This window comes from Marmota marmota, unplaced genomic scaffold (genome assembly GCF_001458135.2).
Source record: "Marmota marmota marmota unplaced genomic scaffold, marMar, whole genome shotgun sequence".
NCBI lineage: Eukaryota > Metazoa > Chordata > Mammalia > Rodentia > Sciuridae > Marmota > Marmota marmota.
Genome location: NW_026000026.1, coordinates 69,867,815 through 69,879,407, shown reverse-complemented (window position 1 = coordinate 69,879,407; position 11,593 = coordinate 69,867,815). Strand labels below are relative to the sequence as shown.

At 48.5% G+C, this 11,593-nt stretch overlaps 2 protein-coding genes across 3 annotated transcripts in view; both read right to left on the bottom strand.

Moving 5' to 3' along the window:
- Positions 1-627: 627 nt before the first annotated feature.
- On the bottom strand, positions 628-8,279 carry Reep2 (receptor accessory protein 2). 2 transcript variants are annotated; one of them, XM_048811622.1, is made up of 8 exons: positions 7,156-8,279; positions 5,366-5,494; positions 4,993-5,069; positions 2,955-3,075; positions 2,631-2,744; positions 2,140-2,287; positions 1,912-2,042; positions 628-1,828 (listed from the first exon to the last, which is right to left on the bottom strand). In XM_048811622.1, the coding sequence occupies exons 2-8, from the start codon at positions 5,486-5,488 to the stop codon at positions 1,760-1,762; spliced, it is 783 nt and encodes a 260-aa protein (XP_048667579.1). In that variant the 5' UTR covers positions 5,489-5,494; positions 7,156-8,279; the 3' UTR covers positions 628-1,759. The 2 variants fall into 2 exon arrangements, with proteins under 2 accessions (XP_048667579.1, XP_048667580.1); XM_048811623.1 differs by having other exon boundaries at positions 5,366-5,438; positions 7,156-8,273.
- A 644-nt stretch (positions 8,280-8,923) lies between these two features.
- Positions 8,924-11,593, bottom strand: part of Kdm3b (lysine demethylase 3B) — a gene marked incomplete at its 5' end in the record, with an annotated part of 58,590 nt that continues 55,920 nt past the window's right edge. The window contains one exon of the mRNA XM_048811621.1: positions 8,924-10,331. Within this exon, the coding sequence (XP_048667578.1) occupies positions 10,251-10,331 (81 nt within the window). The remainder of the gene's footprint in view (positions 10,332-11,593) is intronic.

Below are 11,593 nucleotides of genomic sequence, written 5' to 3'. Positions count from 1 at the left end.
TGTTTGTATATGGTGCTGAGGATCGAACCCGGGCCGCACGCATGCCAGGCGAGCGCACTACCACTTGAGCCACATCCCCAGCCCCAAACCAGTTATTTTTTAAAAATATATTTATCTTTTGGTGTAGCTGGACACAACACAATGCATTTTATTTTTATGTGGTGCTGAGGATCAAACCTGTGTCCTGCCTGTGCTAGGCGAGCCCTCTACCTCTGAGCCACAGTCCCAGCCCCAGTTATCTTATTTCTGTAAAATGAACCTCATTGTAAAAAAGAAGCTGGAAGATTAAGGTACATTTGGAAATAAAATTTCAACTTATATATGCTAACAATTACTTTATACCTTGTTTGTAAGCATTTATATTTCTCTAGTGGACAAAAATCAATGTTTGGTTATAAATTGAATTTTGAGCTCTGAAGGATAAATTATGTATTAACACATTAAAGAATAATACGTCTAGTGCAGTGTAGTTTCAGCCACTTAAAACATGTTTTTTTTCAAATGTTGATTTTTAATTAAATACTAATTATAAGAACTTAAAGTAAAAGCCTAAATTGATGAGTAAAATGATATTGGAAACCTTAAAAACAACAACAACAACAACAAAAAACCAGAGGCCGAAATAAGTGAGGTGCCAGAATTTGGTTTATTGGCTCATCTAGTGCCAAAGGTCCAATGGGCACTATCTTTACAAAGAATTCAGAGTCCCTCTGCTCCTGCATTTCTTTTGTCACAGGTTCCTCTTGGCCCTGATGGAAGCCACGCAGAAATGGGAGGTGGGGTAGGGTTGGAGCTGGGCTCTGACAGGGGTCTGCTTGGCTTAAGAATGGGACCCTGGGGCAAAGAAGGACCCAGTGGGAAGAGGAAGGAGCCAGCTCAGCGGGGCTTCTGCAGTGACTGAGGTCTAGGAAGTCAGGACAGGAGTAGGTGAGGCAAAAAGGATCAAGGATAGAGGGGGAGCAGAGAGGTCCCTTAGAGCCCCATCCTGACCTGGGCTGGGATCCTCTGAGGCTCAGAGACTAGCAGGGACAGTGAAGAGGGGGGAAAGACCAGGGCTGAGAGTGGAAGGAGGTGAGCACTGGAGGGAGAGTCCTTCACCCAAACTGGCCCCAGCTCTAGACCCAGTAAAATAACACTCAACACTCACACACCGAACCCTACCCTCTTTTTTCAGGGGGGACATGTAACACACAGCCTTACCAGATGCAGCTCTGATCAGGGCATCTCAGTCATTTAAATCCACACAAAATTCATGTCCTTCACTCAAAAGCTGTGTCTAGAAGCCCCATCCAGGTCCCTCAAGGCCTGTCCTATTTGCTCCTTTTCTCCCAGTGCCTTCAGGCCCCTTCCTTGGTACATCTGGCTGTGACTGTCCCTAACCCTCATCCTGGGGAGAACAGGGGGGCATGTCAGGGCCTCAAAGAAGGGGATGGCCATGGTCTTCAGCAAGGCACTGGGTGGGCAGGGCAGGACTGGAGTGGGGAGAAGAGCAGTGTGGGCTGAGGAGCCCTCCCCTCCTTGGGAGCTCAGTGCTCAGCTCTGGGGCCGCCTCTACCCACAACCCGCACAGCTGGGCCTCTCTTCTCTTTTCCAAGCCCCCTCCAGAGGAGTGGCCACTGGGTGGGTCTCAGGAACGAGTATCTGAGGGAGTCCCAGAGCCTGAGACACCTAGGCTGATGGCACAGTATAGAGCAGGGGCTAGGGCTGTGGCCCCTTCCTTGGGCTCCCTCTTTGCTCCGCAGTGTGGGGGCATGGGGCCTCAAGCTGAGTCACCCCCGCCAGAGCTCTTCTTCTTAGGCCTGGTCTTTAGTGTCTTGGAAGCCAGTGGCTGTGGAGTGTAGAAGAAGACAGGACTCAGACCAGTGCCACCACCCCTTCTCCACTTCCTCAAGCTCTGGCCCATGCTCTCACCTCAGTTTTGGGCACTTTTTTGATGGATTTGACCCTCTTGGGGGCCTTGTCTCCCATGTCATCCTCTGAGGTCTCTGTCCGGGGATCTGTCTGGTTTGTGCTAGACCTTATACTCAGGGCAGCCTCATCAGCTGGTTGATGGGGAGGAAAGGAGAACAAAGGTCCAGGGTCTCCCACCTGGCTTCCTCCACCCTGTTCCTCCCCCATGGCCCTGACCCCTGCCTGTACCTAAGTCCTCAATGGTGTCTAGAAGGCCACCAGGGGCAGTTCGGAGACGGCCTTCAGTTCCCTGCACAGGCAGTGCATCCTCGTCTCGGATCAGCGTCAGGTCCTGCATGCTGAAGCTCCGGAGCTTCTCTGACAGCACCCCCTGGCCCTAGGGTCACCACCACACACCAAGACAGCAGGGGTGTGGGGGTGGGTTTGAGACAAAGGTCACCATGGTGCTGGCAGCAGCTCCTGGGCTCAGTGCTTTCCCCGCACTGTCCTTACCCAGGCTCACTGAGAGGCCGGGTCATACTTTCCCTGTGGTCAGCTGAGGAAACTGTGGCTGGACAGCAGAAGTGACTTGGCTGGACACAGAGCTAGGACTGGTAGCCCAAGCTGCACAATACCAAAGTCTCCATGGCCCTGAGGATAGGGTGGATGCCAAGGGACTGGCCAGGAGCAGGAGACAAACAAGGTGGGGGTCCTTGAAGTCCGGGCCCACCCCATCTCACCTTGGCAGCAGCTGTGACAGCAGCATTGGCAGCCAGGTTCAGGCCTCTCTTGCCCACTCTCATCATGGTCTCGTAGCTCTTGTCCCGGGCCTGTGTGATGTACTCATCGATCTCCTGAGAGATTTGAAGGGAAGGAGGAAGAGGTCAGGGGCGGGTACTGCTGTGGAGCCCTGCTCTTTGCTCACTCCAGGGCATTGCCAGGTCACTTTAGGTTCTGGAGACCTAAAGGGAGGGCCAGGAATGTATGGCACAGGGTTGTGTGGCTGCAGGTGCAGGGCTGCCTTGGCTTGGGGAGGCTGGGAAGCAAGCTGAATGGGGCCAAACCTTCTCCTTGTTGGATAGTGTTGGGTGCACAAACTTGCGGTAGAGTACGCTGGAGCCCTTGGTGTAAGGGGACAGAAGCCATATCACAAAGGCAATCTTGAGCTCAAAGTAGAAGGGGAACCTGGGGGGACAGAGGCAAGTATAAAGCATGGGGCAGGGTGTCAGGGGGTACGCTAGGCTCAGCAGCAGTGATCTCTGCTTAACCCTGGAAATCTCCCACCCCTTAGTGCACTGGGGTTCTCATGAGGCTCCCAAGGGGATTAGGAGACTCAGCTGAGAGTTCACAAAAAATGGTAAGATGTGATTTCAGAAGAAATTTACCCAGCAATGGCTCTCCTTGCTCTCTTCTCTCTTCAAGTCCTGCCCTCTCATTCCTATAGAAGACCCCTATTTTTCTGCCCTGGAGTCAAGATCAAGGCAGACTCCCTAACCTTTCAGGTTAATGTCTGTTCCTCACCCCCTTCTCTTCCTGCCCCTTCTATGAAGAGGGCTGGGATGGGTTCTGAATCCCAGTATTCGCTGCTGTGATACACATACACACATACTCACACCTATATATATTTTTTCTTTCTTTTAGTACTGGGGATTGAATTCAGAGGTGGTCTACCACTGAGCTACATCCTTACCCCTTTTTATTTTTGAGACAGGGTCTCACAAAGTTGACTAGGCTGGTCTTGAATTTGCGACACTCCTGCTTCAGCCTTCTGAGTCATTGGGAGTACAGGTGTGCACCACCATGACCATCCTCAATTTTCTCAATTAAAATTTTTTTTTCCCTTAGGTTAGGAGCAGTGGTGTACGCCTGTAATACCAGTGGCTTGGGAGCTTAAGGCAGGAGGATTGCAAGTCAAATTTAAGACCAGCCTCAGCAACTTAGTAAGACCCTAAGCAACTTAGCAAGACCTTGTCTCATTAAAAAAAAAAAGGGGGGGGGTGCTGGGGCTAAGTGGATAACTGTTCCTGGGTTCAATCCCTGGTACAAAACAAAAACAAAACAAAAAAACAAAACAAAACAAAACAAAAAACACTCCAAGGCTCAAATGATCCTCTTGCTGCAGCCTCCCAAGTAGCTTAGACTACAGGCAGACATACCCAGCACCCCTCACTCTTAAGGACTGTTTTCCATTTCCCCCACTGCCAAACTTTTTCAAGAAGACTCCAGTGTCCTCACAAAGCCCTCATTAAAGCCCTCTCCTTCCCTGTGTCAAAAGGATCTAGACTTACCACTATCCTCAATCTTGAAGACATATCTTGTCTAATTACTAATTTCTATTAATATTATTGTTCTCAAAAAACAAGGGGCTTATCTATAAATGCTGTGGTCTTTCTGTCTCCCACCCCTAGGCAAAACTCTCTTGATTTGCAGAGTACTGTTTTATTAGTTCCCCTTTCCAAGAGGCATTTGCTCATTCAGCAGATATTTTTGAGCTCCTGCTGTGACTATGCAGATGATTCAGACATATTCCCTGTTCTCAACTGCACACAGTCTAGAATTACCTGGGAAATGGTTGGAAATATAAGCATCCCATGTCTATAGGATTGGATCCCATGTCTATTTCACAAATAAGGAACCAAGGCTTAGAGAGTGATTTGCCTAAGGTCACAGTAAGTATAACAGAAGTAAGGTTCCTAAATTCCACTACGGCTTTGGCTGCCCCCAGAAAGAAATGTGGGGGTTATGTCCCCCCCCCAGTAGTGGGGATTGAACCCAGGGGCACTCCACCACTGAGGTATATCCCTAGTATTTTTATTTTTTGATAGAGACAGCGCTTCACTTAGTTTCCCAGATTGGCCTTGAACTTTAATTCTCCTGCCTCATCCTCCCAATCACTGGGATTACAGATGTATGCCACCATGCCCATCTATTTGCTCTTATTCTGCTGATCAAATCAGACAAGGAGTGAAATATTAAAGACCCCAAGAGACTGTCAGGAGTTGGGGGAACTCCACTGTGGGGTCCAATCTTCTGTCTGTCTGTCTGATGAGAGAAAGAAAGAGGCCTGGGTCCTAAGATGCAGAGAGGGATGCTGGACCTCACCAGGAGAGTACAATGTCCGTCAGCGTCTCAGCTGTAGTGAAGAAGGCAAAGACGATCCAGTACATCATCCATTTCACCTGAGGGGACAGAGGGCAGCATTTGCTGGGGCCGAGGGCTAAGGGGTCAGGGACACCTAGGACACCCCCATCTACAGACTCCTCACACCAGGGCTGTGGGAAGGAACACCCAGGAACCCAAATTTGTGGGCCACGCCAAGGCTGGGCAAAAGGAACACCCAGGAACCTCCTTTATCCAGGGCCTTGTTAATGGCCAACAGTGCTGACACAAAGTCACCTCCATTTGTAATATGACCCATTGCCCTTTCCTATCTCTACAGTGTGGGTCGGATAGGGGGTTTAGGTCATCCACTCACATATTCCTTCACGTTTTTGGTCTTCACGGCCTTGTAGGAAGAATAGGCTGGGTACAAGGTGCCAAAGATGAGCCTAGGGAGGCAGGTATAGTTACTGGGCCCCTCTCCCTCCCAGCTCTGCATTGGCCCCTGGGTAGGTAAGGGGGAAAGGGTGGAGTCTGGTCGAGGGCTAGGGTCAAAGCTGTCAAGACTCAGGAGATACATAAGCATGGGGGATTCAGCCAGCAAGGGAGATGCCCCTCCCCATCCACTGTTCATTTCCTCTTTTGCCCTGGAGGCCCACAAAGACCCAGGAGCCATAGTATCGAATGTGGTCCCTTTAGTCATGATCCTTGGTATGGACAAGCATGTCATGAGGAGTGGGGGAGTCCAGTCACTGCTATTGAGCTATCTTCCCTCCTTCTGGGCTTCATGCTATTCAACCTATCAGCCCTTACCTTCTACCTCCCTGTCTCAGAGCCAGGCTGGGTAGGACCAGCTTGGCAAAAGAACCTGACACCACCTAACATGATACTCAACCTGGCAGTTAGAGGCACTATTGTGGCCCTGGAGACCAGAGGGCACAGGGTCAGGAGGCCCTGGGAGAAGCAAAGACATTTATTCCCCCATGTCAATTCCTCCAAGATTAGGCTTAGGGAAGGGCCCTGGGCTCAAGGCCTTGGCTGATGATTCCATTACAGGCCACAGACAGGACACAGGTTAATTAGGAAGAAGAGCAATGCCTCTTGGGGGCTCCTCCAGGCCACAGAGAGATAATAAGGCCTGTAGATTCCCTCTGGGTTGGAATGGGGAAAAGGAATGGGTAACAGGAGACAAGCACATACATGACAGCATTGAATGAGAAGCCAGTAGGGTGGGGCTGCAGGGATGTCAGTCCCCATGGTGGAGGCTGAGGAGCAGGGTCCTGAGCTAGGACAGGGGTTGGCTGAGGCCCACAAGGAACTTCCCTGACAACTTGAGGGGGTTGCCTGATGGAGGCAGGTTACTTCCAAACCAGCCTTTGCAGATGGGATGTGGAGTAGAATCCTCAAGGACAAAATTTGGGGTTGTGTGGGTTCCGTTTGGAGTTTGGGGGAGGTGCTAGGGACCTCGCTTCACAATGTGGCTGGAGGGTGAATGAAGGCCTTCCCGGCAGTGGTTTTCACAACCCCAGGCTGAACACACACCTCCTTTCCCAGTTACCTCCTACACTTTGTCCTCCAAGCATCTCTGCTTCCCCTCACCCAGTCTTCCTTCTTGGGGCCTTTGGGGCAGGTGTCCTCATCCTCAGTCTCCAGGCAGTGAAAGCCGGAGGAGGGCGGGAGCCCTCTGGGAGGCCCAGGGAAACGGCCATGGCTCCTGAGCTATGGAATGATGAGGCCCTGCCTCGCTCCCCACTCTGTCCTACTCTCCTCTTCACCCAGGGAGAGGAGGCCTGGTTGGAGGGTTTTTTCCAGCCCAGATCTGGAGGTGGAAAAGAAACGTGCCCACCTTCCCTTACAAATCAGCCGATGCTTAGCCCTAGGATGGGGGAGGGCACAGGAGCAGGGCAATTAAAAATAAAAAAAGGTTATGAAAAAATAATGTGGGTGAGGTCCCTGGGAATTCAGGCCTGCTAACTCCCCTAGTGTCCCCTTTCCAGTCCTTGGTCCTACATCTCTGGGGACCCCAAACAGAAACGATGTGCCTTTAGGTGACTGTTGCATGAAGCCCCGGGATAGTCCATTACGGGGATTTAATATCCCCGCCCTCCATCACTAGCCCCCACAGCCCCCAACCCGGGCGTGCCCTGCCGCCGCCTCCGCACTCACACCACCAGGCGAGAGATGATCCAGGACACCATGGCTGGGCCGGGCGCTGCGTGGGGCGGGGACCCGGCCCGGGTCGAGGATGCAGCTGTCTGAGGCCGAGCGGCCGCAGCAGCAGGAGCTGCAGTAGCAGCAGCAGCCGCCGCGGGGGCAGCGGAGCTCCGAGCTGCCACCGTTAAAGGGGAGGTCCCTGCCGCAGCGCGGACCGTGGGCGGTGGCGGCTCTTAAAGGGGAGGCCGCAACAGCGGCGGCGCGCCCCTCTAGCACCTGCTGTGGCTGGGCATGCGCCTTCACCCTCTATGCCCTGCCTCTCTCTTAACCGCTTGTTCACCTTTCTAGGGCCTTGAGACCTCTGGCCCCGCTCCTGCAGGCCTTCTTGACTCCAACCTGATAACAAAGTCCTTTCCCTGCCCACATCAGGCTGAAGATTTACTCATAACAAGGAATAACAACTATGATTTGTTGAGTGTTTATTGTGAGGCAGGCCCTGTCCTGAGAGCTTCACATGCACTATTTATCGAATCCTCCAAACATCCTATAAGTTATATTTATCTTCATTTTTAAGATAATGACATGGAAAGTTTAGGAATGTTTAATAAATTGCCAAGGGTCACAAAACCACTGAGTCACACTGCTGAGATATGAACCCAGGCAGTTTACTTCAAGCTGACTACATAACCTCAACTGCCGACTAGCGGATGCTCCTTCCCCATTACAGGCCACGTAAAGACATTCACCTGAGCTCCTGAAGTCAGAGACACAACTACACCTGTCCACCCCACCCCTTCTCCACAATCACCAATCTCTAGTTCAAAAAGGCCCTGCCTGAGCCATCTGTTTTCCCAGGTTGTCAGTAAGCTTTGCAGGGGAAAAGAGCAGGGGCTGGGGAGATGTGAGCCTTAAATTTCAAACAGGGGCTGGGAGGGGTACCTGGGTCCCAGATCAGTGATGAGTCCAGGGGCTGCAGTTCCACCCCCATCAGTAAGCACTGAGGGCAGTGTATGTCCTAATTCTGAAGACATTTATATCCAGAATGTAGGCTAGCCTGCCTCCTGATTTTCACCAAAGCAGCCAAGCTTCAATGCACCCCCCAATTGCTCTCCTTTCCTGTTCCATTTTAAAGTTTTGCCATTTCTTTACCCTTTATGTCGAGGTGTAATCCTTCTGTTGACCACAACATCAACCTGTACCTATCCAGACTGAATGGACATGCTGAGTTCTATATTCAAATAGAGTTATGGTCTTATTCAAACTTAGTATCCTTGAACTATGATATATTTTCAACCTGGTAATTCCATTCCCAGGCTAAAACTTTCAAGAGAAGCAGCCTCTAATGACCCCTCTTGTTATTCTTTACAACTTCCCCTCTAAAAGGCTCTACTAATTGGAATGCAGTCTGTCCTTACCACTCAAACCACTTTGTTGTTTAATAAACAAACAAAAATAAATCTCAGTTGGGCCATTCTCCCCAGACATTCTGCCCTAGGAAAGTAAGACTCCTCTGTTCACAGAGCATAAACCAGGAAAATCCCTCTCTCCATCCACCCTCTAACTCAAATGGCTCCTTGCCTTTTAGCCCCAAACCACACTGACTTCATCCTGGCACTTTTCCTTTCTCCCAAATGGCAATAAGTTCAGGAAGCAAAGAGCAGTAATCAGGTGCAGTGCAATAACAAAAACCTGGAAATGAAAACCCACCTCTAAACCAGCCCTCAATATGGCCTTGACTTTAAAAGGGTTGGTCCACAGGAAGAATTTAGTCCACTCCAAACAGATTTGTTAGATTTTTAATAAGAACATGGAAATCCCAATCAGCCCTTCGACAAAATTAAAATACAGAAAGTGAAATTAAAAGTATTCTACAGTAAATGACTTTTATTAAAAAAAAAAAAAGTAATTGTGAACATATAAACAAGCCTGCAGGGCACTACAGTACAGCTGGAAAGAGATACATTTCCCAATGTACCTATGGGCCAATGAATTCCATCATTTTCAAATAAATTTTTAATAAAAACTCCACTGAGTTGGAAAGTTTTGCTGAAAATATTTCAGGACAAAAACCCAAAAAACAAAAACCTTCATGTTGGAAATCAAACTTTCCTTAGCATTTGGAAATGAGGAGTCCCAAGGGAACGCTGGTAATAGGTGAAAATGGTTCCTGGAGTCACCAGTGTGTATATGTGGGGACACACCACAGCTCAGACATGACAAAGTTCTTTCTCAGATGACTGTTCCCTCAAGATAAGACTGAGAGGGGAGAGGGAGAAACTAAAAGAATTCTAAAAAGCCAATTCTTTTAAATTCTGCTTTGGCTAATTTTGTGCTATAATGGGCAACTGATTTCTAAAAATCATATTTCTTCAAAGAGTTTTATTGAAAGGAAGACTAAATGTAATGTGCCTTTCCTCATAATCCAGGAAAACAACTGTGGTATTTCAAAAATTCTAAAAATATCTACTTTCATGAAATAGTAACTATTTCACTACAAACCTATTTTTCACTAAATACACACATTTCCTAATCCTGGAGCCTCCTGGGAAAAGCAGTGGGTTCTCCCTGGGTCCTGTAAGACTCCAGTGTTCATGGGAGAGTGTGGGGAATAGCTGTACCCCATCTCCTGGGGCAGGCCATGTCAGAGGTCATGTGCAGAGACAGTCAGGCTTCCACCAGGCATATTTAAGCAATCACCCCTACTTGTACCAGTTACATGATTCCCTCTACCTCCAAACACATCCCCACTTAACGAGGCACAAGAGGAAAAGAAAAGTGTGCCCACATTCCTGGATTCCATGATCTCAAGTCAGAGAATAATGCAGGAAAGCCTAGCGATGTTCAGGCAATCCGGGTTCCCAAAAGGCCACTGGCTGGGGATGTGGCACCCTTGGCTTGGAGTCAGAAACTGTGTGTGTGAACAGTGCGACTTTCCTGTGTCAACCTTCAGTGTTGAGGCAGCGTAGAAAGAGTGGCTGGAGAGTTTGTAATACTGACCACACTGGCTCCAGGTGAAGGGCCTCTGCTCCAGCAGAGAACCCTGTGGTTCCCTGTAAGTGTTGAGTGAAAAGACCTGCTTCACAAGGGAGCTTGGAATTTCTCCGTGCCTAAGACCTTGCCAGTTTGGATTCATGAGCCTTGAGGGTACCAACAGCATCTTTCACTGCATGGTAAATGATGTTCTTCACCTGGAGAGTAATTAGCACTGTCAGTTGAATGCAGCTCCATTTTGTGTTCCACAAACACAAATGTAAAGTTCTACTCTGATTCTAAGCCAACTGGTGAAGAAATGACTGCATGCTTCCTAAATCACTCCCCACCAGGATTTATAAATTGTGCACAATGTAAGTTCTCCATGTATTTATTTTCCTTGCAGTACCAGGGACTGAACACCCTGTAGCTACCACTGAGTTATATCCTCTGCCCGTTCTATTTTGAGACAGAGTCTTTCGAGGCTAGCCTCCAACTGGTAATCCTAACTCAGCCTCCCCCAAATCACCAGGATTATAGGTGTGTGCCACCAAACCCAGCTACAGGTCTGTATTTAAGAAAGAATGATACAATCACTTGAAAGGCTATACAATCACCATTATCTATGTGCTGGGTACTATTACTAAGTTATTTATATGGATTTTCATTTAATCCTTGCCATAATCCTATGAGGTAGATTAATATCTATTATCATCTCCATTTTATAGGTGAGAAACTGAGGAAATACAGGTTCCAAGGTAAAGAATCTTGCCGAAGTCCTAAAGCTAATAAGGATGCAATGAACAGTGGAAGGGGAAGGGGGGAAATAACTTATAATGCTGTGTAGTTTTGTACTATTGGTATGTTGAATTTTTTTTTTTTTTGTACTGGGGATTGAACCTAGGGTGCTTAACCACTGAGCCACATCCCCAGCCCTTTTTTGTATTTTACTTAGAGACAGGGTCTCACTGAGTTGCTTAGCGCCTTGCCATTGCTGAGGCTGGCTTTGAACTCATGACCCTCCTATCTCAGACTCCCGAGCCATGGGGATACAGGCATGCGCCACCAAGCCTGGCTCCTTTATATCTATTTTTCTTAGTTGTAATTGGACACAACACCTTTATTTTATTTATTTATTTTTATGTGGTGCTGAGGATCAAACTCAGCACCTCCCATGTGCTAGGGCGAGTATTCTACCGCTGAGTCAAAATCCCAATCCTATATGTATGTTTTAATTTGTCTAAAAGGAACAAGTGTTACATGTGAAGTTGGAAGACACAATTAAAAAGTTATTAAAATAAAGCAAACATGCAGGCACAATAGTACATGCCTGAAATCCCAGAGGCTGAGGCAGGAGGATTTCAAATTCAAAGCCAGCCTCAACAACTTAGTGAGGCCCTAAGCAACTCAGCGAGAGAGACCATGTCTCTAAATAAAATATAAAAAAGGGCTGTGTTGTTGTTTGTTGTTGTTCAGTGAT

Excerpts from the sequence above, each read along its gene's own strand:
- Reep2 (XM_048811622.1), bottom strand. The coding sequence starts at position 5,488 with ATGCAGAGCTGGGAGGGAGAGGGGCCCAGTAACTATACCTGCCTCCCT. Across the intron at positions 2,745-2,954 it reads CACTATCCAACAAGGAGAAG|GAGATCGATGAGTACATCAC; the intron begins GTTTGGCCCCAT and ends CAAATCTCTCAG. Across the intron at positions 2,288-2,630 it reads CTGTCACAGCTGCTGCCAAG|GGCCAGGGGGTGCTGTCAGA; the intron begins GTGAGATGGGGT and ends TGGTGACCCTAG.